Here is a 26,558-nt window from a genome sequence, read left to right on the forward strand (position 1 = left end):
CAACAGAATTCCAAAGCTTGCTCTTAAATATCATCCTACCAGAAGATGAGATGTTGTTTGACCCATGAAGAGCCGGCGGGAAAACTGAGGTCATAACAGGCTGATAGCCTAATCTTGGAAGAAGAAGTTAGTTACTTTTAATAGCAGTCTAGTATCTCAGAGTTGCCAGCCTATTGTTACTTCCAATCTGTTTCTTGTATACTTTGCTTTCTGGATTTGAAACACTGTTTCTTTCAACTTACATCACTCAAGTCTGTCACCACATTACGTTGTTTACATCCCACAATATTTTCCCAACGCATCTTCTCAACACTGTCATGTAGTGGCTGCTGGTAAGTAACAACTGCTGTGTGCATACAGTAATTACCAGGCATACCTTGATGATACTGAGTAGATGCCTAGAAGGAACACATGAGAGGTACACAACCTTATACACTGGCATTCCTGAGGACCATATATTGAACAGAACCCTGGGAAAGCTTGAAGAGTCACAAGTTTTCATTCTTTTGAGAAACTATACTACATACTATTTATCTTTCCTGTTTTCTATCTTTGCAGGAAGTTTATAAATCTAACATTATTATTATTTGTTTCAAGTTTTATTTGTGTTACTTTTATGTTTTTATCACAGGTGGAGAGAGATCCAACAACTGGACGTCTTCTTCAATTTAGGGAAGTGTCTGTTGAAGACATGGGGTCAAGTGCAAGGAATTCCCTGTCTTTCCGACGTGCTCCAGCACCAACTGAATCGGTGAAGGGCGATTCAAGTAACTTCCCTTTTATGCCAGGAGGATTCCCAGATCTCTCAACTGTTTCAGAACATGACAGTGGAACACAGGAAGAAATTAATTTTGAGGATGGTAATTATTTATGATTGTAAAATATCTTCTTGTTCAGACTAAGCTTTCTGATACAATTTTGTGTGTTTTGTGTGGCTGATTGTGTATGGAACAATTTCACAGGATCCTTTTTTTTTCCCTTCCTTATTCTAGATCTGTCTGTGACACCTAGAAAAACCCATTTTATAAATAGGGATGAACACAGAAAACAGTCATATATCAATCTGTATTTTGTTGAAGATCTAGCTAGATTTCAACTGCAGTATACCATCGTCAATCCTAAAAGAAAAACATAGGAATCGAATCAAACCTTAGTACTGATGTTGGCTTTGTTATTGCTGAAATCTAGCTGGATCTGTAATAAAATACAGGCTGATACCAAATTGTTTGTTGTGTTCATCCCTGGTTACAATCATTTCATGCTCACTGAGCGCAACGATTCCTAATGGAACCCACACGATGAAAATCCTATTTTTCTGGTATTCTGTCTCCATCTGTCCTTGCTTCCCACAATTTTTGTTTCATGCTGAACTATTCTTTTGTTTTATTATCCAGTCCATATCAAATGTGTAGTTTTTTACTTGATTAATAAGCAAAAATGAACTAAAATTTCATCTGGACCATAGTTTCAGCTACAGATTTAATTGAGTAGATAAAACTTGTGTTTTGTTTACATATTACAGACCCACTTAATTCCTTCCAGCATTGTACAAATACTATGAGAAGTGTGTAGATGGTAGACTATAGAGACAATTTCTTCATATTCACATCAGTTTGAATTCCATAAACCCATGAGTTCTTAAAGGTCTAAACATCTTAAAGTGGTTTGGTGGAAGACACTAACGTATTTTGTAGAACTTTTTTGATTTTGGCTTATTAGTGTTGGAATGTGATGTGGTAGGCTCTACCCATCCATCCTACATAAATGCCTTCTACTCCATCCATTTGGAGATCATTGTAGTACAAACTCGGCTAATTATGCAGTATTAAGATTTTTTGCCTGTTATATTTAATTTTTGTATTAAATGATAAGCAAAAGTGGTATAATTTGTTGGTATAAAAGTTAAATATTGAAAATTAAATTTCAGATACAAAAAGAGCTTTCTTTTAAAATTGTACTACTTTACTGTATTAATAAGAACTCAGGCAATTTCACAACGCTACTTGGATAATTTCGTAGTAGCAGTTATGACTCTAAAAAAAATATTTTGTGTCATCAGAACATGATTTAATGTAATCAAATACATAATACATGTAATATTTACTGTATTTACAATTACTAAATTATTATAAATAACTTAAGCAATGGTAATATAATTCAGAAATTTAGTTGAAGTTAAGAAACTTCCTGGCAGATTAAAGCTTTGTGCCCGACCTAGACTCGAACTCGGGACCTTTGCCTTTCGCGGGCAAGTGCTCTACCATCTGAGTTACCTTCCAAACTTTGGAAGGTAGGAGACGAGGTACTGGCAGAAGTAAAGCTGTGAGTACTGGGCGTGAGTCGTGCTTCGGTAGCTCAGATGGTAGAGCACTTGCCCGTGAAAGGCAAAGGTCCCGAGTTTGAGTCTCGGTCGGGCACACAGTTTTAATCTGCCAGTAAGTTTCATATCAGTGCACACTCCGCTGCAGAGTGAAAATCTCATTCTGGATTAGTTGAAGTTAGTTCTTAAAATCGGAAATGTGATTCAAGTTAATCAGAATCAGCCTCAGTGCACAGACGGCATTTTAACTGAGCATGGTACACCTTCATTCTTTGGTAAGACAGATGAAACTAGCACTTGTACTTCAAATAACAAATCCACTTTTAGCAATCATTGTCATTTTCGTAATTCCCATCACACAACAAACAAATGTTGTCATCCTTTCCATTATTTCTTATTAATATTATCTGTACAGGCATATACTATCTTGTTGAAGGAACTACTTATGCACACACTTGCTGTTTTCCCGTTCTAGCTTTTGAGGTGCTCACTTTTCCTTGTTGCCTCTCTGCTGGCACATTCCCCTTTGATTTGGAATTCTCTCTGTCTGCTTCCCTTTCTTAAGGGGTCTTTAGGCCTATTGCAACCAACATGCCTTCATCAGCCATAACTCTGGGTGAAGTAGCTGCATGTTTCCTCTTTCACCATGATTTTGTGGATTTTGGGAGAGGCATGTTAATTTCCTCCTGGATATTTTCAGTTTGATCTATTGACTCTTCCATCTCAGATGGTACATTAACAACAGCTCATTTTTGCACTGCTGATACGCATCCATCTACTTTTCTTTCAGGTAGCTCTACTTGTCCAACATTGAAGGTATCATGAATGTGGGAAACATTCAGACACCTAAAATGGCATCTCTATTCATGGGAAAAAATACAGCTTTAGAAAAACACTCTTGATGGTGGCTGGAGTTACAATTTTGTCCATGGACTTCTCGAATAAATGGTGAAAACCCATCCTTGTAGGCTTGTAACAACAAGTTTTCATTAAGTCTCTCACATTCCTTTTCCAAGCCATTTTTAGGGAAGCAAACATAGACATATCACACAGCTGTAAGATCTGAGTGGTGTGTGATGAAAAGGTAACAAAAATAGTGCCATTTTCTTGCCTGAATTTTAGAGCTTATGGTGAGAGATGGCTAAAATGAGAGTCTGTCATTAGCAGGACAGGATGAGTGGGAGGATTGTGGTTAATGAATGCTTCAAGAACTCCACGAAAATTTCTGAATTTATCCAGCCATTTTATGACACTGCTACTTGGCTCAGTAGAGGAGCATTTTCCTTCACGCTATTGGTGACACAAATCCCCTTGAAAATAAACGTAGAAGGCACTGCTTGTCCCATAGCATTGGCAGCAATCACAATTGTTGTGGTCTCCCACTATTCAGCTGTTGTCTGCTGGTGGACACATTTTGCTCAGCTTGTTCACCATTGAAAATCCCATTTAATGTAGATTCCAAATTAGATTTGGCTTCGTCCCGAGTCCTGTTTTCTCATACACAGTACTTAGAACATCATAAAAATCTTTCAAATTAGAATGATTCGAAGCTGTGGCCCTGCGATATGATAGATTTTCTGGCTGATGTAAACTTAAGCCGTACCATTTCTTAAGTGAACTCCACTAGTGCCAGCCTGCATTGTCTCTTTCTTCTCCAAATAGGTCCCCGTGAGGTCTCTCTGATGCTAATTTGTTAGCATAATACCGCATATCATTTACCAACAATCTGAAACCCAGTTTGTTAAAAAGGATCTTCCGCAGGATCGGCACAAACTCTTAGTCTATCCTTTAGGGTGTAGGGTATGCCAAAATCTTTACTGACCAGCCATTCTTTAACACTGTACAGCGTCTTCCAAATCCTTCCTGCAGTACGGTTTTCCACATTTGCCTCTAGGTTTAGACATCTGTAACGAATTAAATTGATAAATACCTTAAGCCTTCCTTTACGAATGTCATTATTGCATTCAAATCACAAAAGCACTTTAATTTGGCATAACAACACGTAAAATATGTTCTTTTATTTTATTCATGTGCTCCTCAAACTACTTTATGTGCCCGCCAGCAGCACCAAACTCATTAAGAACTTCAGTACCAGCAAAAGTGAATTACGAGCAAACTGTTGGTGTCAGAATGGTAAACAGGACCTTACTTACAGTTCAGATTATATCAGCAGTATCGATTAAAAAAAAAAAAAAAAAACGGAATTTTGTCACTGAACACATGCTACACTGAAAATATTCTCAACCACACTGGAAAAAATTCTACTACAGCCACAAGAATTCGCTCCGGTAGCTGGTTTCTCGACCACACACTGCTGATCGGTGCTGCCATGTGTGGTGCAATGTTCGTACTTAAAATCAGTTCATACAATTCCATGGTGAAAGGATATGTATGGTACTGCAAAATTAGCCGTACTACAAAATTAGCTGAGTTTGCCCTTTAGGGGAGACAGGAGCCTGAATGAATAAATGAAAGAAAAAGCACCATACCAAGTTGTTATCCAAAGGCTAGGGAACTGCTCTTAACCATTAAGTGGACGTGCATACAAGGACTAGTTTAGCCCACTAAAAAACACCTTCCACTGATCCCTCTCAGCTGATAATGAAACCTACTAAATTTCAAATGTAATGTAGTACAGAAAAAAACACACACACCAGATTTGATTTTGAAGTAACAGGCATTATCAGTTTCATTGCATCAAACACACAAAAAAAGGTAAAATCAGTTGCTTGCTAAGGCACAAAACGCTGTGTGTCCAACTGCTCAGACACATAGAAGCACAAAACTGTAGGATCCAAGTCAAAGTCCAGAAAACAGAGGCACACCATGCCCCTGATGTGGACAACAGCACTGTGGTGGTCATAAGCAATGTGCAAGTGCAGAGTAGCACTTACCCACTGCACCCTCTGGCTGACAGGGCTATGGATGAACTGAAGTGGCATCCAAGTGTTGCCTGGTCAGATGCAGTGCTGTAGACAAACTGGTGTGGTGTATGAATATATCACGAGGTCAAACACAGTAGGTTTCATAGCAACATTTTTATGTAGTCTCAGATGAGCACTGAAACTTTACAGATAATTCCATTGATGGGTCTGTGAAAATGGGACATTATCTATCACTCAGCAGTTTACACTAGCAATGTTTTTAAGATGTGGTATCTAGACATCGTACACTGGTGCTCGTGAAATTTGGTAAGTGCAAAACTTTTCTCATCTGTTACAATTCTCTGATGTGTCTTCAAACCATTCACAAAGAAATATCTTACAGACAGAATGGCGCAGACCATCCAAAACACCTGTTGTGTACTATAATAGCAAGGAAAGGATTTTCAGGTTGCATGGAGATCAATGGAGACTAGATGGCTAACATTATGGCTGTGAAAAGAATGATTTACTATACATCATCCTCTTGGAAGTTATTGCATAGCTGTTAACGAGAAAAGGTATCTGTCAGAGAATGTGTCACCCAGATGAAAATTAGTGATTTGACAAAGAATAGGTCACTGCCCTGAGCACATTGCCAGCTCATGTGGCAGAGTAATATCATGAGAAATGAGCAGTTTTTGGCCAAGTGAGACTTGATCTCTATTTTAACCAATGAAGAGAGAGATTTTAAAATTTTATGTATCATCTTGTCTCTGTAATGGAATTTTGAAAAATATGATACAAATTTCAGATTTTTACAATATTTTTCGTTGTATTTATTTGTTTACGAGGTAGTTCATTTTATTTTTGTATTTAGTAGTTCTTTTTTCATTATATAATGGTGTGTGTGTCAGTGTATTTGCTGCATCTTTTATTTATTACACATTAATGGCAGCAACGTCCATGCTATCTTGTGCCCTAGCCTGATCACCTAGTACTTGACAAATAACTTCACTACAGTAGCTAAGTTTCCATAGAGGAAAACAGGAAAAACCATGTGGTGTCATTGATTTTATTAAGGCCTTTGATAATGAAGATGATAAAATACTATGGAGGTAAATACAAACCCTTTGGTAACTTCAGTCTTACCTCCAGATCAGAAAACACATGTTTTGTTTCAGAGTAAGACATTAAAATTAGTATATACTTCATTGCTGAAGTCATCAATCCACAAATACTGTAAACGTGAAACTTCCTGGCAAATTAAAACTGTGTGGCACACAGAGACTCAAACTCTGGGCCTTTGCCACAACTGCAAGGAATACAATAGACACCCACCTACTACAAACTGAGATTGTCGTTAATGGGACCTAAAAGGACCTAATCTTAAATTGAGGTCAGAAAATACATTTCACATCATATTTCTACAAAATACGACCAATATTTTTGGAGATGCTCCCTGCACAAGGAAGAAAGGCTGTAGACCTTGTCACTAACTCATTACCATCGCTCAACTGGTGCACAGTCGGTCACTAGCACAACATGTCTCATCTGTCTTTCAGTATGTCCATTCTTATGGAAGGTGATCTCAATATGAAATAACTCAACTGGCAGACTCTCAGGGTTTGAAATGACATGGACCCTTTGAACCAAGATACCAAGTATCCCTTGACATTGAGATGGGTGCTGACAGCTATCAGCCTGTAGATACAAGTCAGTGTGAGTAGGCTTCCTATAAACAGCATGTCTCAATGTACCGTCAATGTTCCTCCTGACCAACACATCAAGGAAGATAAGGCAGCAATACTTTTCCACCTCCATCATGAAATGAATATTCAGGTGGATTGAATTCAGATGTTCTAAAATGCCATTCAAGTTCTCATTGCCAAACAACAAAAGTATCATCTACATATCTGAAAAAAACACACAGTTTTCAAAGCCACCGACTCTAATGCACGTTCCTCGAAGCCTTCCATAAACAAGTGTGCAATAATATGTGACAATGGTTTTCCAATTGCATCTCTGTCTGTCTGCTCATTGTACTGGTTAGTGAATAAAAATTGGAAGTCCACACATGGCAAAATAGATTTATTAATTTAACACCAAACCTAACATCAGTTAACCATAATGAATCAGACAGAGTAAAATGAGTGAAGAGAGAGACCAATCACATAGTCATTCAAATGCATTATCTCTAATTGACAGATATTTGCCAGGTTGATTATGTGATGCTTACACTAACTAGTGGACTCAGCAGAGAAAATGGTCTTTGATATCTTACTGAAAAGAAAAAGCATAATATTTTGCTGCCGTTGATAAACAGGAATTATATAGTAACTATGGAAAAGGTTTTTTTTTTCAGATTTGTTGACAGTGGCTCCAGGCTTGGATTATGGAATAGATTTCATGCCAGATGGTTTTACTCCAAGAACTGGAAAAGAAGATTTTCCTGCATTGCCAAAAGTGGAGAAAACTAAACCCATTGTGGAAGTTGAGACAGAAGAATCAGAAGTCAATCTCATGAATATATTGCAACAGGAGGAGCACCTTGTAGATCTGTGGAAGGAGGCAGAATCTGAAACAAAAGTTGAGAAAGATGACAAAAATGTTGTTATTCGAAGTTTGGAAATAGAAGCAGAGGATCTGAAAGTTATTCCTGAGGTAATGTAACTGTATTGTTTTTCCTGATTACAGGAATCTATAAATGTTATATTTGTATACATATCTATGAAACATGAAATTAAAGATTTTATGTACAAACTGTTACTTTATCTACAGCCCCCCTCCTCAAGCAACCATGAAGTGCAGTGCAGAGGCTATTACATACCACTGTTAGTCGTTTCCATTTGTGTTCCCTCACGGATAGATTGAGGGAAAACTGACTGTCTATAAGCCTCCATAAGAGCCCTAGTTTCTGTCACTTTATCTTCATGTTCCTTATACAAAATGTACATTGGCGGCAGTAGAATCGTACTGCAATTGGTCTCAAATGCCAGTTCTTCTAAATTTCCTCAACAGTGCCTCACAAAAAGAACATCATCTTGCTAGGGATTCGCATTTGAGTTCACAAAGCCTCTTCATAATATTTGAATGCTGATCAGATGTACCAGTAAGAAATCTAGCAATCTGAATTGCCTTTGTGTCTTCCTGTAATCTGACTTGTTGGGGATCCCAAACACTTGAGGAATACTCCCGCTAGTCTTCTATATACCATCTCCTCTATCAATGAACTACACTTTACAAAATTCTCTTAAAAAGCAAAGTTGACCATTCATCTTCTCTATTACCCTTCAATTTCATATCACTTTACAATGTTACACCTGGATATTTAATCAATGGCTATGTCAAGCAGCATTTGAACATTACAGGATTGGTGTTTACCTACTCATCCAGATGCAGTTACACTTTTCCACACTGAGAAAAGCTACCATTCGTCACACCAAGTAGGAATTTTAAGTTATCTTTTATCCTCCTACTCAGTAATGATACATTCTGTATACCACAGAGTCATCAGCAAACAACCATAAAATGCTACTCATCCTGTCCTTCGGATCATTTATTTAAATAAAGAATAAGAACAGTCTCATCATACACCCATGGAGCACTCCTGATGATTCCCTTGTTTCTGATGAACACTTGCAATTGAGAACAACGTACTGGATTCTATTACTGAAGAAGTCTTCGGGACACTCGCATATCTGGGAAACTAGTCCACATGCTCGATCATTTGTCAACAGTCTTCTATGGGGCACAGTGTCAAACGCTTTCTGGAACCCTAGGAAAATGGACTCAAACTGTTGCTCTCATCCCTGGCTCATAGGATTTCATGAGAAAAGGGCAAGCTGAGTTGCATTCAGGTGATGGTTTCTAAATCCACATTGATTTATGGACGGAAGATTTTCTGTGTTGAGGAAATTTATTACATTGAACTCAGAACATATTCAAGAATTCTACAACAAAGTGATGTTAAGGATATTGGTCTGTAATTAAGCAGGTCCATTCTTATACCTTTCTTATATACAGAAGTCACCCACACTTTTTTCCAGTCACTTGGGAGTTTGCTCTGGGCAAGAGACTCATGATAAATGCAAGCTAAGTAAAGGGCCAATGCCACAGAGTACGCTCTGTAAAATCAAACTGGGTTTCCATTTAAACCTGGTGACTTTGTTTTTAACTGTTTGTATTGCTTCTCGGTGCCAGGGGTAATTATTTCTATTTTCTCCATACAGAAGCCTGTGGGACAGTCAAATGATGGTTTGTTTTTGTGATCCTCTCGTATGAGTAATTTCTTAAACATGAAATTTAAAACTTTAACTTTCCTTTTGGTTTCTTCTATGGCCACCTCAGATTGATCAATGAATGACTGTTTTATTTGACCTGCCTTGTGATCTTATGTAAGACCAGAATTTTCTCACATTCTTGGCAAAATCTTTTGCCAATGTATGGTGGTGAAAGTAGTTGTGCAGTTCGTGCATTGATCTTCTTAAGGATGCCCAAACTGGTACTAACTTTTAAGTATTGATACTTGTGCACTACTTTTTGAACTGAGAGTACAACAATCTCTGTTTCTTCACCATTTTCTGAATTTTATTATTAAATCACAGTGGGTCTTTTCCGTTTATAATCCACTTATGTGGTGCATTCATCTCCAGAACGCATTTTGCCCTCAGTGTAAACTTTGCCCATAATTTCTGAATGTCCATCATATTGGAATTAAATGATATTCATTCATTGTATAAGTGGGGTGCGAATAACTACTTATCTACTTCTTCTGGCATAAATACTCTCCTAGATTTCTTGATAGACTTGTTAACTTTAGTAACCATCATAATAATGACATCATGATCAGTAATCCCTGTCTCTACTAACATCATTGATAAGTTTAGTCTTTCTTGTAGCTGCAAGATCTAAACTATTTCTGTTGCATGTGGGTTGTCCAATTAGTTGTTAAGGGCATTTTTGGAAAGCACTTTTAAAAGTACTTTGCAAGACTGTCCATACCGCTTGCAATGAATCCACAGGTGTCCCCAGTCTATACTCGTAAGATTAAAGTCACCTTCAACTAAGATTTCTTATCTGAGCAGCTCTGCACTACCGAACACGGACTTTCTCTGAATGATTCTACAGCAGTTATGGTGGAATCAAATGGCTGGTAAAAACTTCCAAAACTGACATGAGTTCACCTAGGCCTGCTACGTGTGTCCAGATAATTCAGCAATCAGGCTCAGTTTTGACCGCGATATGCACTATGTTTCTGTTGACAGCAGTGAACATTGCCCTTCCTACATCATGCAGTCTATCTTTTCGATATATATTTCATGCCTCACTAAATATACTAAAAGTATTATATATCTCAGTAATAACATTGAAATGCACTTCGAAATGATAAACTAAAATGTAAGAAACAAACATCAAGTTCCTTGGGGGTATTTTTTTGGGCCAGGAAGCGTGTTGAGATAGTGTAGTATAGAGGTGGCTGCTCATAAAAAGTAGGAAATTCAGAAATGAGTTCTGAACCTGGTACAGATTTTCACTCGTCAAATTAGTACTATTATTTTTTTATATAGGTATTTTACTCATACAGTAAGTTGTCAGGTTGTAATTCCCCAGCTGGTTATATGAGTTTCACTATTTTCTTCGTTGGTTGCAAGAAATAGAATATGATCCATAGGTTTTGATCAATACTTCGTAATGTCAGTGGATATTCCTGATATATTTATTATTCCATCTAGAATTTTCCATTTTTGTTATGTTGTATAACTTCATATATTTTCACGTCTTTTTTGTGTTGTTGTCATTAAATGCTTCAAACAGTTTTTATGTGTCTGTTCGCAATCACACATTGCTGTTTAATGCTAATCATGTATTTCCCACTTAAATCAAACAATGGAAAATCCAGGATGGAATGTAACAATATTAGAGAAGAAAAATTGCTACTCACCATGTAGCGGAGATGCTGAGTCGTGATAGGCACAACAAAAAGTGCCCAAAAGCTATAATTGTGTGAATCTTTTTGTTGTGCCTATCACGACTCAGCATATCTGCTATATGGTGAGTAGCAACTTTTCTTCTCTAATATTGTTATTTCCCCACTTAAACAGTCACAAAATCAAATTGTACTTCATTAGTTTCATTAAGTAATTAATGATCATTTCACTTAACTTGATCCTCATTTTCTGTATCTTTAAGCTGTAGATATCACAAGCAAGTGCTCTTATGCACAATTATTTTGCTAATTGTAGTGCCTAATAGTGCATGTGTCAGAATATTAAGGCACTCGTGATTCAACTGTTGTTTCTATAAGCCAGTTTCATCATTATTGTCAATACCATAATGAGTGTTGCCACTAAAATTCTTGGTAGTTGCTTGGACATATTAATCGTAGAACTAATATGAATTGCATATTATTTCAAGTATTGAGTAAAGGATTTTTTTATATACTATTGTAAATTTTGTAAGAAATATATTTATAAAAATACACTTTACTAAAAAATACCTACATGAACTTTGCCATTTTATTTTATAGAAGGATAACATCCCAGTACTGAAAATTACAGAAACAGCACCTATTAAACAGCCAACAAAAACAAAGTGGGCTGAAGCTGTGGACGTCATGGTGCCTGTTTCAGATTTCCACCAGAAAATTCCAGATATGGCACATAAATTCCCCTTTGAGCTTGACAACTTCCAAAAACAGGTACTGTTCTTTATTTTGCTCAACATTAATTCTTTTTACATTCTGACTTTGCATCTTCTTAAGTAGCATTTATACAAGGTGACAATTAATGAACTCTGCAAAAATTATCATAACTTCTGAACGGTTTTTGTTAGGACATTCAAACTTCACAGTTGGCTGCAGGGCATGATGGGAATTAGTATGCACAGTATGGTTTGGTTTAGCAATGACGCTCTCTTTCATTAGGTTGGGTTTGTCACTAAGTAATATTAGCACATTTGGGGGATTGAGAATCTGCATTTCACAATTGAGAAGTCTCTTCACCCTCAATAGATGGCAGTGTGTTGTGCAGTTTCTACTCACAGAATAATTGGTGCAATCTTCTTTGATGCCATGGTGACTACCAAAAGGTACGTGAAGGTTTTGGAAAATGATTTCTTCCCCATTATCCAAAGTGATCCTGATTTTGACAAGATGTGGTTCATGCAAGACGGAACTCGACTCCATTGAAACAGGAGAATGATGTCCTGGAGGAGCACTTTGGGGGTCACATTCTGGCTCTGGGATACCCAGAGGCCACTGGCATGAGCCTCGATTGGCCACCATATTCTCCGGATCTGAACACATGCGACTCCTTTTTGTGGGGCTGTATTAAAAACGAGGTACATCAATATCCGCAAAACCATTGCTGAGCTGAAAATAACCATTCTGGAGGTCAATGACAGCATCAATGTTCTGACACTTTAGCGGTCATGCAGAATTTCGTTATTTGTCTGTACTACATCATCGCCATATCAAACATGTCATAACCTAAATATGAATATCTGTAGTGATGTTTACATATTGAGTGAAGTGTGTGCGCACTGTTGTTTGTAACTAATTTACATTTTTTTCTTATAGTTCCATAACTGTCATCTTGAATCTTAGCTGTGTACTTCAAATAGTCTTAATTAAATATGATCTTGGGCATTACATGCCAAGGATAAATGCATTTGCGACTTCTGTGCCCTGTAGCACAATTTCACTCTTCATTTTTCTGCCAATTTTGTGTCACTCTTTCCAGTTTATGAACTTGTTACCACTCTCTACCATCCATATTCACAAAATGGTGAACTACATAATTAATACTATGCAGGCATCACTCTGTCAGCCTTATAAGCACAGTTCTTTGGAGGTGGAAATTGATTTGCATTGGAATTACAGCCCTTTTATCACAGAGTTCTGTTGCAGATATGAGTGAGGTCCTTGAAGTATATGAAAAGGTCAGAAGGATATGTATTGGCTGATATAAATTTTGGGCACTAAACAGTGAGCTCAGCATTTCCTGTTCTCAGTACAGCAGTCACCACAGTTAAAATTAAAGACAAAGATTAAACATGTAAAACACAATCATTAAAATATTGCACAAAGTATTGCTAAAACATTTTATTGTAGAAATATTGCCAGTTGATACTGCAGTTAGTAGGATGGATCAGCAATTCAGAAATACATTAAAATCTCTGTCCAATAAAGTATTGTAGGGACTCTGGCACCACACAAAATTTCAATATTTTTCTGTACCAGATATGTTAAGATGTGATGACTGTCAGTATTATTCCACAATCATTGCATTTCAGTGGATCCCCATGCAGCAAGAGTAAGCGTATGTCATTGGGCTATGTCTGACACAATGGTGAGTGAAGATAACTTCATGCCACCTTTGAGATTGGAAGGAAGTGAATGATCATCATAATGGTAGCTTGACTGACTGCAGCTTGTTGTTTCCTGGCACTACCTCTCCTACTATGTTTCTTTGTTACCCATGACTTTACAGTCTCTGTGTGGATATTACAGTGAACTCTTGTGTTTTCGTGGCACCTTGCTGTCGCTGATCAGTTAGCTATCTCATTTCCCTAGATCCCAGTGTATCCAGATTCGTCCAGCAGAATTCCACCTAATTTTTCTGTCTTTGTAGGAAATAGGATAGTGTCTTGGACCATCTGAACTATCTTATCTGCTGGGTACATTTGCTGAATGACTTGTAAAGCACTAAGAGAGTCTGAGCAGACAAGAAATTTCCCCAATCAGAAATCTCATTTGCTTTAGTATCTTATTGATCTTCCAGAGCTCTGTGTTCTACACTGAGAAGTGCCTTGATAATGGGTTTTTATGATTCAGTGAGGGAACATAGCAGGGCTACTGACATTATCCTCATGCTTGTATCCATTGTTGAAAAACACCATGTGCTCACAGTATCCAATAAAAAATTGATAAAACGGTTTTATAATAGCGGGTGGAGTGTTTTTCTTACTGTACTGCATCTTGACCAAGTTAATTACTGGCCTGGCTGTCATTCAGGGCCGTCCGCTGTGGCTGAGCAGTTCTAGGCACTTCAATCCAGAACTGTTGCTACGGATGCAGGTTCGAATCCTGCCTCATGCATGGATGTGTGTGATGTCCTTAGATTAGTTAGGTTTAAGTAGGTCTAAGTCAAGGGGACTGACGACCTCAAATGTTAAGTCCCATAGTGCTTAGAGCCATTTGAACCATTTCTCATTCAGGGAGGATATTTGTTCCATCCCTGTTTAAGCACTTGTATGTCTGCTATGTCAACATATGGTACTTATAAAATCTTCCTGTCACAGATTACAAGTTATTACTGGGTCCTTTGTTATGTGAAAGTACAGTACTGATCATGTAACAGGTCTCTAATTGCAGCAGGAAACAAGCAGTATGAATATTCTTACAAACTTGATGTTAACATTGACCTGTGAAACAACTTCATGTCCAGGCAGTTTTCAGGAAAACAATACAGTATTATAAAACAAGTATCTTATTATTCAACAATGGGCACTACAGTGGCCAGCAGCTCTATTTGCCATATAGTCTCACTATCTAAAATATTTCTTCAAAATACCCCATAGTTTATAGTGATTTGTCAGAGCACAAAACAGATTTGTGCTGTTTTTCTGATCATGATTCATCTCTCTGCAGCTTCAGACAGTGATTAGTACCTGTTAGTAAGATGTGTTGTATGTAGATGACTGCTGAGCTATGAAAACCCAAAATTTTGCTTTTTGCATTATTGTAGTGCATACAGTAAATCATGATAGCAACACAACTGGCACAGTCCCAGAATTTGTCTAAAAGTATTTTTAAAAATTGTAGAAAACAGAAATCGGGCAACATTCTTCTTCAGGATAGGATTGTAAAGCCTTAATCATTAAGCACTGTGCCACCTCCATGTTTCTGAAAGCTGATTTTTATGTAATGTTTTGTTTCCCTTTCAGTCTTATGGGACTATCATAATCGTTCCTTAAGACTGTTACTACTTAGTATTTGTTCTTGCCATTTGGTACTACTTTTATGGTATCCTCCTCCTTTGTTGTTTGTAAGCTCTATCAGTTTTAGCTGTTTGTCATGTCCAGCACATTTGATAAGCCACACATGCTGCCTCCCCCTTCCCTCCGCCACCCTTCCCCTGCACACAAGTGGTGTTAAATGATAACCTACAAGGATCTGCATTCATTTGCTGAGAACAGGCTTGGCAAAGGCAAACCTCGATTTCCTGAGCCAGGGACTCAGGGACTGATAAACGCCGCCAGTCCTCTGTAAATGTAAGTTCTGGGCATGCATTAGCAGCTGCCATGTAGTGCACTGGTGGAACAATATGTGCCACAGGGAGTGGGAATGTTAACTGCCCAAGTTGCAAGGACAGTAAAAACCTCCATATAAAATCCCTCAGTCACAAGAATTGTAAAAACCACATTTAAAAATTCCTCAGTCTAAATAAATGCTGTTCACCAATGGGATGTATGACTGTTGAGGCAGAGCTGTCATTTGAGAGTAACCTCCAGGAAATCTGCCACATCTCATTTGTAAAAGGCTCACACAGGCAAGTAGGGCTCTGGGTGGACACTTACTTCCATAGCTACTCATAGGACCGAAAGGAAATCCTTAATCTTAAATTTATCTACTCCCACCATAATGGGTGTACCTTTAGTGGGTATCAACACCTAACCTCACAAGGGGGCTCATATAGCCAGTCCTCCTAACTTATGAATTATTCACTGTACTTTTATTTGTAGTAACATAATGCATGTTGCTGATCAGAATGTGTTTTTAATAGTTAAAAGGAAAGACTTGTTTCTTCAACTCCTCCAAAGTATGTAAATTGCTGTGGGGATCACCTCATCTGGAGTAGGGACTGTAGCTTCTACCTTGATGAAAGGGAGATATGGGACCTGAAACTACTGATGCATATCCTGTACAGAGAGGCTAAAAGGATCTATAATGCCATGCAACCTCCCACATGCACTACTTCTTTCACTTCAGCTGTTAAAAAGCCTATTCCAAAATCTGATGTGTATACACAAATGAAGGCTGCTTGTGTCAGAACCTCTGCTTGTCAGTGCACTTATAAAGGTGCTATTATATCAGAGCCCATAGCCCCCTCTGCCCCCCCCCCCCCCCCCCCCGCCACCCCCAAGAACATCAAAAATAGCCAACATTGCAAAACTCGCAGCATCCCCATAGGCAGAAGCTGCTAAACACAACAGTGCTGCCAATACTACGTCTGCACTTGTTCCTACAAAGCCTTTTCCAGCAAAAACCAAATGGGAAGCTTCAGTAGCAGACAAAACCCTGTAGTAAATGATCAGAGCATATCATCATCATTCTGTCTGATGGTTCTAATGATTCTGTTTCATAGCCAAAGGAAGATGAAGTCTGCCTGCGGCAACCATCTCACTCTCAATCTTGGACTGAGCCTCCATCCCAATCATTACAGGCTCCACACCCAGTCAGGGAGACAAGTGAAAGTAATCACCCACTCCGGCTCTGATAAGCAGTTCTTCCCCATGCTACAGTGGGACATCAATAGGTTCAGGGCACATGTGGAAGGAACTGAAACTCCTAGCACAGGAAAGCCCCCTATGCTTTTGTTTATAAGGAACACATTTTAGAGCTACTGACACCCTTCTGCTACGGAGCTGTACCCACCATCGCAAGGATGACCTGACTGGGGAAAGGTTCACTACCTACTGCTCTGTTCCCCAGCCCTTGCAGATTTGACTCAAAGGAATGTTGCTCATGTCTTACATCCCAATGGCCACTTTTCATTCAGGATTCATCTACTATATGGAGCTCTCCTTGAAAGATCATTGCCAAGATGGATGATCAGCAGAGCTAACTGGATTCTTTTCAAGCAGCTGGTTGTGTTCAAACACCCAAGAATGTGTGAATCAGGTCAAATAAGTGATCTATCCCGAAGTCATCATGTCATATTAGTAAGCATCCTGTAGCTTGGTGGACTGATGTGTGCCACTCAGCAACCTGGGTCAGGAATGCAAGACTATGTGACCATTTAAGTGCCACCCATCAGCACAAAATCTCACAGCTTTTCGATTTGCGAGAGCCATGGCAGATGTACACTCAAGGAGAGCAAGAAAAGGTTATGGCGAGCATTCCAGGGATCTCTCAACTGCTCCACTTGTTCTTAGGAGGTGTGGGAAGACATCCAGATTATGTAGGTGGTTGCCTGCAGCTGTGATGGTGAAATAATAGGTATCTCCAAACAGTGCTTGGAGACGTCGCTCAGACAATGAAAGAGCATTTTATGATGACTACTGCCACTGCCAGCCAGAATCCAGCATTGTGTCATTACCATACCGCCATAAAAATGGATGAGTTGGACCTCAGGTGCAGCAGTTCTGAGTCCCACAACTGCCCATTCTCTGTGTGGCAGATAGATTTGGCATTGTCTGCGGCTTGTGAAACTGCACCCAGTAACAACCAAAAACAATGCTGCAAGCTGTGTAACTTGAAAATGGCATCAAAGGAACTCCTCTTACAATGTGTTTATTCAATATGGCAGACAGGCCAATTTTCCAACTCATGGAGGGAGTCCATTTTGATACGTATCGTCAAACCAGAAAAAGACAGAACTTGCCTCAGTAGTTACCAGACCATCGCGTTAATGAGGCGTGTAGGAAAGACCCTGGAGCAAAACGTCAACCATCTTCTGGTTTAGATACTAGAGCCCAGGCAGCGCCTTAGCCTTCTGTGTGGATTTAGGCAGTATCAAGCCACTGTCAGCAGCCTGATTCTGTTAGAGGCAGCTATCTAGCAGGCTTTCCTAAGTAAACAGCATTATACTGGTATATTCTTTTACATCAGTAAAGCATGCATCACTATTTGGAAACACAGTATTCAAGGGCAGCTCTAGTGACAGGGCTTCCGTGCCCACCTCCGCTTAGTCATTCAGTCCTTCTTATCTAAGTGCTTTCTTTGGTACAGAGTGGTGACATGCTGTCAGATATCTTTGAACAGGAAACGGTGTTCGCCTGGGAAGTGTTTTAAGTGTTACCCTCTTTGCCATAGCCATAAACAGCATAACTTTTACAGCAAAGGGTCCTGGCCAGTTCCCTGTATTTGTGGACAAGTTTGCCATTTTCTGTTCCTTGCCAGCACAACAATAGTGACTAATCAGTTGCATTGTACACTGAAGAGGTTGGAGGAGTGGGCTGCAAAGATGGGTTTTACATTTTCTGCAAAGGGATAAAGTTCTACCTTTACTAACAAAGAGATAGAGGGGCTGGCCAGTACTTACCTCAGCTCAGTAAAGCCGATAGATACACAAAAAAACAACCGAAAATTTAAGTTCCTAGCTTTCGGAATAAATGTTCCTTCATCAGGGAGGAGAGAGGGGAAAGAAAGGGAAGAAAGGAAAGTGGATTTAGTTACTCACAACCCAGGTTATGAAGCAACAGGGAAAGGAAAACAGGGATGGTAGCAAGGATGGAGGCATGGTTGTCAGAGGGAAGCCAAAGATATCCTACTGGAGGTACTGTGCCAGCTACAAACCAAAGAGGATGCATACAGAAGTAAAGAGATATGTAGTATAAAGATGTAGGATGAAAAGATTCATGAATGGCTAAAGAGGAAAGGGAAAGAGGAGAAGACTGAAGAGTAAATGGGAGTGAGGTTGGTTAACGTAGGTTCAGTCCAGGGGGATGGCGGGATGAAAGGATGTGTTGGAGTGCAAGTTCCCATCTGCGCAGTTCAGAGGGACTGGTGTTGGGTGGGAGAAGCCAAATGGCACATACGGTGTAGCAGGTTCCTAGGTCCCTAGAATTATGCTGGAGGGCATGCTCCGCTACTGGGTATTGGACATCTCCTAGGCGGACAGTTCATCTGTGTCCGTTCATTCGCTCAGCCAGTTTAGTTGTTGTCATTTATCAGCTGACATGCCTGCACTGCACAGCCACCCAACACCAGTCCCTCTAAACTGCGGAGATGGGAACTTGCACTCCAACACATCCTTTCATCCCGCCATCCCCCTGGACTGAACCTACGTTAACCAACCTCACTCCCATTTACTCTTCAGTCTTCTCCTCTTTCCCTTTCCTCTTTAGCTATTCATGCATCTTTTCATCCTACATCTTTATACTATATATCTCTTTGCTTCTGTATGCATCCTCTTTGGTTTGTAGCTGGCACAGTACCTCCAGTAGAATATCTTTGGCTTCCCTCTGACAACCATGCCTCCATCCTTGCTACCCTCCCTGTTTTCCTTTCCCTGTTGCTTTATAACCTGGGTTGTGAGTAACTAAATCCACTTTCCTTTCTTCCCTTTCTTTCCCCTCTCTCCTCCCTGATGAAGGAACATTTATTCCGAAAGCTAGGAACTTAAATTTTCGGTTGTTTTTTGTGTATCTATCGGCTGTACTGAGCTGAGGTAAGTACTGGCCAGCCCCTCTATCTCTTTGTTAGTATTTGTTTCACATCTTTATATAAGATTTTCCATTAATTATTTAAAGTTCTACCTTTCAAAGTCTCGTGAGGTTTCTGGGTCTCATTTTTATTCCAAACTGTCACAGTTACCACACTTAAACGATAAGAAGGCAAGGATCCAGAAAGCATTGAATATCTTAGAGTGTCTTAGCGGCAATAGCAACTCCACTTTCATAGGGCTTTTGTGAGATTGCTGTTAGACTAAGGGTGCACAGTATACAGGTCAGTGATACGTTCTTACATGGAGGTCGCTGACACTGCGCTCCATGACACGATCAGGTTGGTCATGGGTGTTTAAAGAATCAGGTCCATACCCAGTATCTATGCTGAGGATGGGGAACTGCCACTCACCATCTGGCCGCAACACCTTATGATGTGTAAAGCATATAAGATCCTCGTTGCTCCAAATTCAGCAGCATACCATATTGTTGCTTGTCCAGCTATAGTATGCCTTCTCTCCAGTCATCCATGAGTAACGAGGCTATTTGGGATCTACATGAAGTTTGAGTTGCAGTCACTTTACGTTGGGTAAGTACAGGCCCAAATCCAGGGTATTAACTGATTGTCATACTGGTTACTGCAGAGGCCCAGTGTAATTTTTGCTAGAGAGCGGTGCAGGAGAGGTTGCCCTCGTGCACATGTTTTGTAATATGATATTTCTAGCAGATGTAATAGTTCAGGATACCCAGAACATCCTTTTCCATTTACAAAGGCTAGGAAAGAGGTGTCTTTCTGCTGGATGCCAGGGCACATGAGTATGGGGGAACAAAATGGCGGATGTTGCAGCCAAGGTGGCATGTCATTCCATGTGCCATGCTATCACCCTGTTGTTGAGGTACAGAGTCTGCATCAGTGAAAAGAAGAGTGGCAGGAAACAACGGACAATAAACTGCATCTGGCAAAGTCCTCAACTCAACCACAGCTATCTCCTTCCATCCATGCTGACAGAGTGAAGTCCTCCTCAGCCAGCTTCACATAGGGCACAATCCTTTTTATTCCTGTGAAGCTATTTTAGTTTTCCTCCTATCTTGTGTTTTAATTAACATTTTAGAACATCTGATCATTTAAATGTGATCTAACACAATGTGGTCTAGTGTGATTGTGCTGTTGATGATGGGTGAGGTGAGGAGAGACTGAGTTTAATTTTATCTCATATTGCTTTTTATTTCTTTTATCGCATTTTCTACATTTTAACCATACTCATTCCTCTTAATTTTTGCATGTGCACTGATAACCTTGTTGTTGAGTACCTGTAACTTACAAACACAACAATTGAGTGATTGATGCTGCTGTTGCTGCTGCTGCTGTCAGTGTGACTGATATGCAATAGCAGTCACACAGCTGAAACCCACAGTTCAGTGGACGCCAACTTCATGACTCGCTGATTCAATGTCCAGCCTGTCCTCATGGCCAGTATTTATATGCACCAGGGTAGGCTTGTTGTCGGATACTCAACACAGGTGTAACATTTGCCACTTTTTGCAACACCATCGAAGTGTCCCAGGTTGCAATAACTTTGTTGGTCATTGACCAGACAGTCAAGGTGCAGCTCCTAGGCAGCTCTTGTGGCGTACTGCTGTACCAACTGATTACAGCAAGTAATAAGATTTCAGCAATGAGCCCCTGTCTTGGCTCACACCATTACGATGTATGTACTCACACAGGTGACCCTACCTCTGATATCTAGGTCAGGAATCTGATACCTTGATCTATCAGGCACAAATGACAGGCATAGCAAGGTGTTGGAAATGAATGTGACATAAGTGTGGAACAGGAAATTGCATAGATTGGGCGGGCACTGGAGTTCCACTTTGATAAATGGTGGGTAGAGATTTCTCCTTTCAGGGTATAATGAAGGGTTTTCCAGACTGAAGTGGTATTGGGTAATATGGGTTGTGCTGCTTGGCAGATGTTTAGTGAATGTGGTTGATGTATGAAGAACATACGTGTATATAGTGTGGGAGATCTGTTTGTGGATTTGGTTTGTGTGGTAGTGCCTGTCTGTTAATTCTTCAGCAAGGTTTCCAGTGTACTGGATAAGGGATTGTTTATCCCTACAGATGCTCCATCATTAAATACGTACACAGTATGGCGGAGACATTTTGGTATGTAAGGGCTGGCAGCTGGTAGGTTTTATGTAGGCTGAAACAGATTGGTTAGCTGTTAGCTCAACCAAACTAGCTTTCCTGGTATGAATTGCAGCTTTCCTCACTCCTTGTGGTGCTGCAGGTGTAAAAAGATGAGAAGTGCTGAGAGCTTACTGCAGCAAGTTGCATATGAGTTTCAAAAGAGCATTTTGCACTGTTTTGCATGTGTGAAAGGTGTTCACATGAAAAGGCACAAAATCACACTGTGGGTATAATTGAACTCTATATTCAAAAGTAATCATCAGAAGTCTCAGTTCGACTATCCCATTCTCTCACGAGCCAAAGGATTCCCTTTTCCCAGAATTCCTGTGGCTCTGCAGGAGCCAATCCTCCACTGTGCCCTTCAGTTAATCATCCCAGTTAAAGCACTTCTCTGTGAAATTTTTTTTTAGCAGACCAGACACATGGAAGTTGCAGGACAACATGTCCAGGCTGTTGGGTGTATGCTCAAAGTGCTCCCACTTGAATTTGGCTGTTAGATTTTATGTGACCATAGAGTCATGTGGACTTGGGTTATTGTAGAGCAGAATCACTTCCTCTATGAGCAGCCCAGGGCATTTGCTCTTGATGGACTTGCATAAGCTGTAGAGTGTTTTACAGTACATGTCACTGGTAATGGTTTTTCAACACTCAGGGAATTTGATGAGTAGTGGGCCTCAAATGTCAAAAAAGAGTGAGCACCATATTACCTGCTGATGGCAAATCCTTGAATTTTTTTAAAAGGAAGTGACAACGCATTCTTTCATGCAACACTACATTTGCATTGTTAGATGTCTCACAGCACTATCCCAAAGTGCCATATGCAAATTTCAATCAGTTTGTTTGTTTCAATGTTTTGTACCTTAAAAGATGGTTTAGTAGGTTTTAGGTGCTTCACTGTGTGTCTTTCATTTTGAAAATGTATTGTATTATCAAACTAAATAAAATTGATTTATTGCTGGGTGAAACTTGGAGACGTTAAAAAGACTGGTTTTTATAGATCCGTCAGATGTAGAAGCCAACTTACAGGAAGGTCATATGTTATTTTAAAAGGGATCACATGAAAGAAATTGAAATAAAAGGTGTTAAAGCTGTGGAGGAATGAGGATCAAGTATCATATCCCAGGTTATACAGATCTACCAAGTGTTTAGGAGCTAAGGTGATTTAAAGGATTTATCTAGATGCTTTGGTGTATAGAGGTATCATGTGGGTACCCATGGCCATTCCACAGATTTGTTTGTATATCTTTTCGTTGAAGGAGAGGTAGCTGTTGGTTAGGATATAAGCAACTATGTATAAAAAGGATGGCAGGTCTGGAGCAGGCACAACATTGAGAGAGAGTTTGGCAATTTGAAGGTTGTAGGCATAGGAATATAAGTGTTGAGGGAGTTGGCATCACCCTGCACAAGTAATACTGGTGTAGAGATGGTGGAACCTGCCACAGTGGAGCATCCAGGGTGATTAGGATTGTAGTCTATGAACCATGTGAACAATGGATATGTGGGGAATTGGTGAGAAAGATGGAGTAGTTGGATTTGGGGTGAGAGTCTCTCTTGTGGTCCTCCTGTTTTTGCATTGGGGTCGAAAACAGCGTTACGATGACAAGGGTTATTGGTGGAAATGCCAGAAAGCTCGCACAGATCTTTTGGAAAGTAATTACTGATTCACTATTATTACTGTATATTTCTTTCTTTAATCTTATTGATGTACATCCTACCACAGTACATACCATGGCTTTCTCATTTTTCTTGTCAAGTACTCTTTAATTCACTCATAATACAGAAGTCAAGAACTGATTTACCTCCATTGTTTCTGCTGCAGAATTGTAGCATATAGTTTTCCTTCAGAACAAGTTTCACCACCTACACTTTCTGCTTTTTCCTGTCACAATCTGTTCTCCAGCCTGTACAATGATCACCATAACAATGACTTGTGGGTTTTTTTTTTCAGATGGTGTTCGGATATAGTACCACAGATAGTTTGTAATACCAATGACTGTTCCATTACGCTTTTCTGTCATTCCTTTGGCTATACATCAAGCAGGCATTTTAAAGCTATGTAAAAATGGATCTAGAGAAACTGTGTAACAAAAACCTCACACTTATGTATTCAGTTAGCAAGCTGTAATGAAACTAATTTGGTGTTCTCTGCTGTTTTTTTATTCCTCTCATAGTGATAGTTTTTGGTATGTTGACAGTGTTTCACCTGGTTGGTGTGCAAAATGATACATATTTGTAATACTGTATTAAACTTCCATATTTTTTTTAATATTTTTATTTAAGTTTTGTAATGGTACAGTACTGATCTGGCTGTAGGAAAGAGCCACATCAAAAACACAAAATTGCAGTATTAATTTTGAGTTTCATGGTTTATAGAAATCAGGGGTGGAGCGACACGGGTCAACAACAGATTTCTATCCCAGACTACATCAAAACTGACCTTTTATATTTCTTCATCATGCCATATACAGCATATGAAAATCTAGCAAAGATATATAAATGAAAACCTCTGAGAATTTTGATCACAAGATGGAAAGCATAATACCTGTCAAGCAATGTGGTAATTACTATATAAGGCTGTTGAGTTGAATCAGGGAACATTAGATATAACTAATAATGGTTATAGGTGAAAGAAATATAGGTTCCATTTGCATTGGTGTTGGATATTCCAGGTGAGGGATTTGGGGGGGGGGGGGGGGGGTCATTAGACAGCTGCTTGTGGTGTCAGACCAGGCAGGTGCTAAGAGTCTGCAGAGCAGTGCAATGTGCCATAGTGCTCAACCCATGGCAAAGTTTCATGATCATGGGATTTGGCAATTAAGGACATTTATGTACAAAACAGAACTGAATTTGATTGAGAACCATAAGGAGAGTCTATTCATGTTGTTATGTGGTTGTATGAACTTATAATCAATCAAAAGTTAAGCCAGTTTGTAGTTGTTTGTGGACCTACCAGCACCTGTTAATATTAGTCATTTCACAGGAAAACTCCGGTGGAAGATGAGGTCTCTCCGAAATGAGCAAGACCACCACTTACAGAAGGAGAGAACACCCACATCAATAAGAATTAACACTTCACACTGAAAGTGACTTTATTAAGCACAGTCAAAAATAAAGACAGAGCTGAACTGCCTGCCTCAGTAGAGTGTCCTCTTATTTATGCATGTACAGAATGTTGTAGTGAATTCCAATATTCCAGAACCTTCCAGAAATTCCAAATCTTCAATGATAAATAACTGCAACCATCCCCCTGTCCACAAACAGGTGGTAATGTTGTTATAAGAAAGGTGGATGGAACAAAACACTTTACCCTTGAAACAATACCAACAACAACAAAAGGATCAATTTATGACAGTAGTTTGTTCATCTTTCTAAACAACTGATTAACTGAACTTGCGTAACACTTTTATTTCCATATTTTTATGAACATGTTGCTTACATGACATTCTTGAACAGTGGAAACTCCAGGTTGGAATATCAACAATATTAGGACATACATGATCAAACTTAAAATTTTAGTTCACAAATTGAATTGTACTCCAGATTATTAATAAGTTTACTGCAACTGCTAGGAAAAACAGTTTTTGATTGGGAAATAATACATTAGCACATTAATACAAGGCTAATACAGAAAGTAAGGTTACATTAATTTTTTGAAGTACAAAAAATGAAATTATTTTAAGAAAATTTACATGCATTGTAATATAGGTTTTGAATTATTTTCCCACATAGTCAGCATTTACCTCAATACATTTTGTCATCTGTGGGACCAGTTTTTTTAATTCCTGTGTGACAGACGTCTCCTGCCATCTTTTTTCAGCCAGTTCTTCACTTCGATTTTCACCTCATCGTTGCCAGAAAAGTGTTATCCCCAAAGGTGTTCCATCAATTTAATGAACTGATGATAGTCACTGGGGTGTGAGATCAGGGCAGTGAGAGAGGTGGCTTAAAACATCCAAACCAAATGAAGTCAACGACGCTTACATTGCATGAGGGATGTGCAGACACAGTCACAACAGATTGTGTTCTGCTTCTGTCTTCATCATGGATTCCCGTCCTTCCAAAATTGAAATTCCTTACCCGTTTTGTCATATATTGCATTGACATGATTCACAGTGAATCACAGTTGCATACATGCCTCAGCATGTAGCTAGAGACTTACAGCATGCAGTTTGCACTTGACAGAAGCTGGAATGAGAACGCTCATCTCTAACAGTCATCACAACACTAATCAACGAGCTACTAATTGCTAGGGATGCTCGTTCCTTCCACTGGCGTCTCGCTATGTGGCAGTGGTACCAACTTCCCACACAGACATTCCATGCTAAAGCTACATGCCTTGTAACCTTAGTTTCCGGATAACCCTCACAGTCAACTTGACAGATTGGGGGTCCATCATTGTTGATCAAGCTAGTAAATTATTCTCATTTGCTGCAAATTTATCATGTATCTTGATGTTTAGTAATCAGCTGTAGTATGTAGTTCAATAGGCAAATCTAGGTCTGTTACATTACAGAATTGCTCTTTACTTAACAACATTCTAAACATGAATTATTGTATGTTATTTTTCTGAAGTAACCATGTACCATGTTACAGGCCATTCTCCGAGTTGAGAGACATGAAAATGTTTTCGTTGCTGCCCACACATCAGCAGGAAAAACTGTTGTTGCTGAGTATGCTATAGCATTATCACGCCGGCATATGACACGGTTAGCACAGTATTACTCAAAAAAAGAAAAAAAATAATAAATAAATAAATAACATAGAAACACCTCCTCGTGCAATTTGTTTTGTGTATT

The 26,558-nt window shown here is 39.3% G+C and overlaps 1 protein-coding gene across 1 annotated transcript in view; it reads left to right on the forward strand.

Moving 5' to 3' along the window:
* The window catches only part of LOC126365886 (helicase SKI2W), a 155,122-nt gene that overhangs the window by 5,043 nt on the left and 123,521 nt on the right, over window positions 1–26,558 (forward strand). The window contains exons 3-6 of the mRNA XM_050008586.1: window positions 632–860; window positions 7,547–7,845; window positions 11,711–11,881; window positions 26,356–26,468. Of these exons, the coding sequence (XP_049864543.1) occupies window positions 632–860; window positions 7,547–7,845; window positions 11,711–11,881; window positions 26,356–26,468 (812 nt within the window). The remainder of the gene's footprint in view (window positions 1–631; window positions 861–7,546; window positions 7,846–11,710; window positions 11,882–26,355; window positions 26,469–26,558) is intronic.

Source organism: Schistocerca gregaria, chromosome 4 (assembly GCF_023897955.1).
Source record: "Schistocerca gregaria isolate iqSchGreg1 chromosome 4, iqSchGreg1.2, whole genome shotgun sequence".
NCBI lineage: Eukaryota > Metazoa > Arthropoda > Insecta > Orthoptera > Acrididae > Schistocerca > Schistocerca gregaria.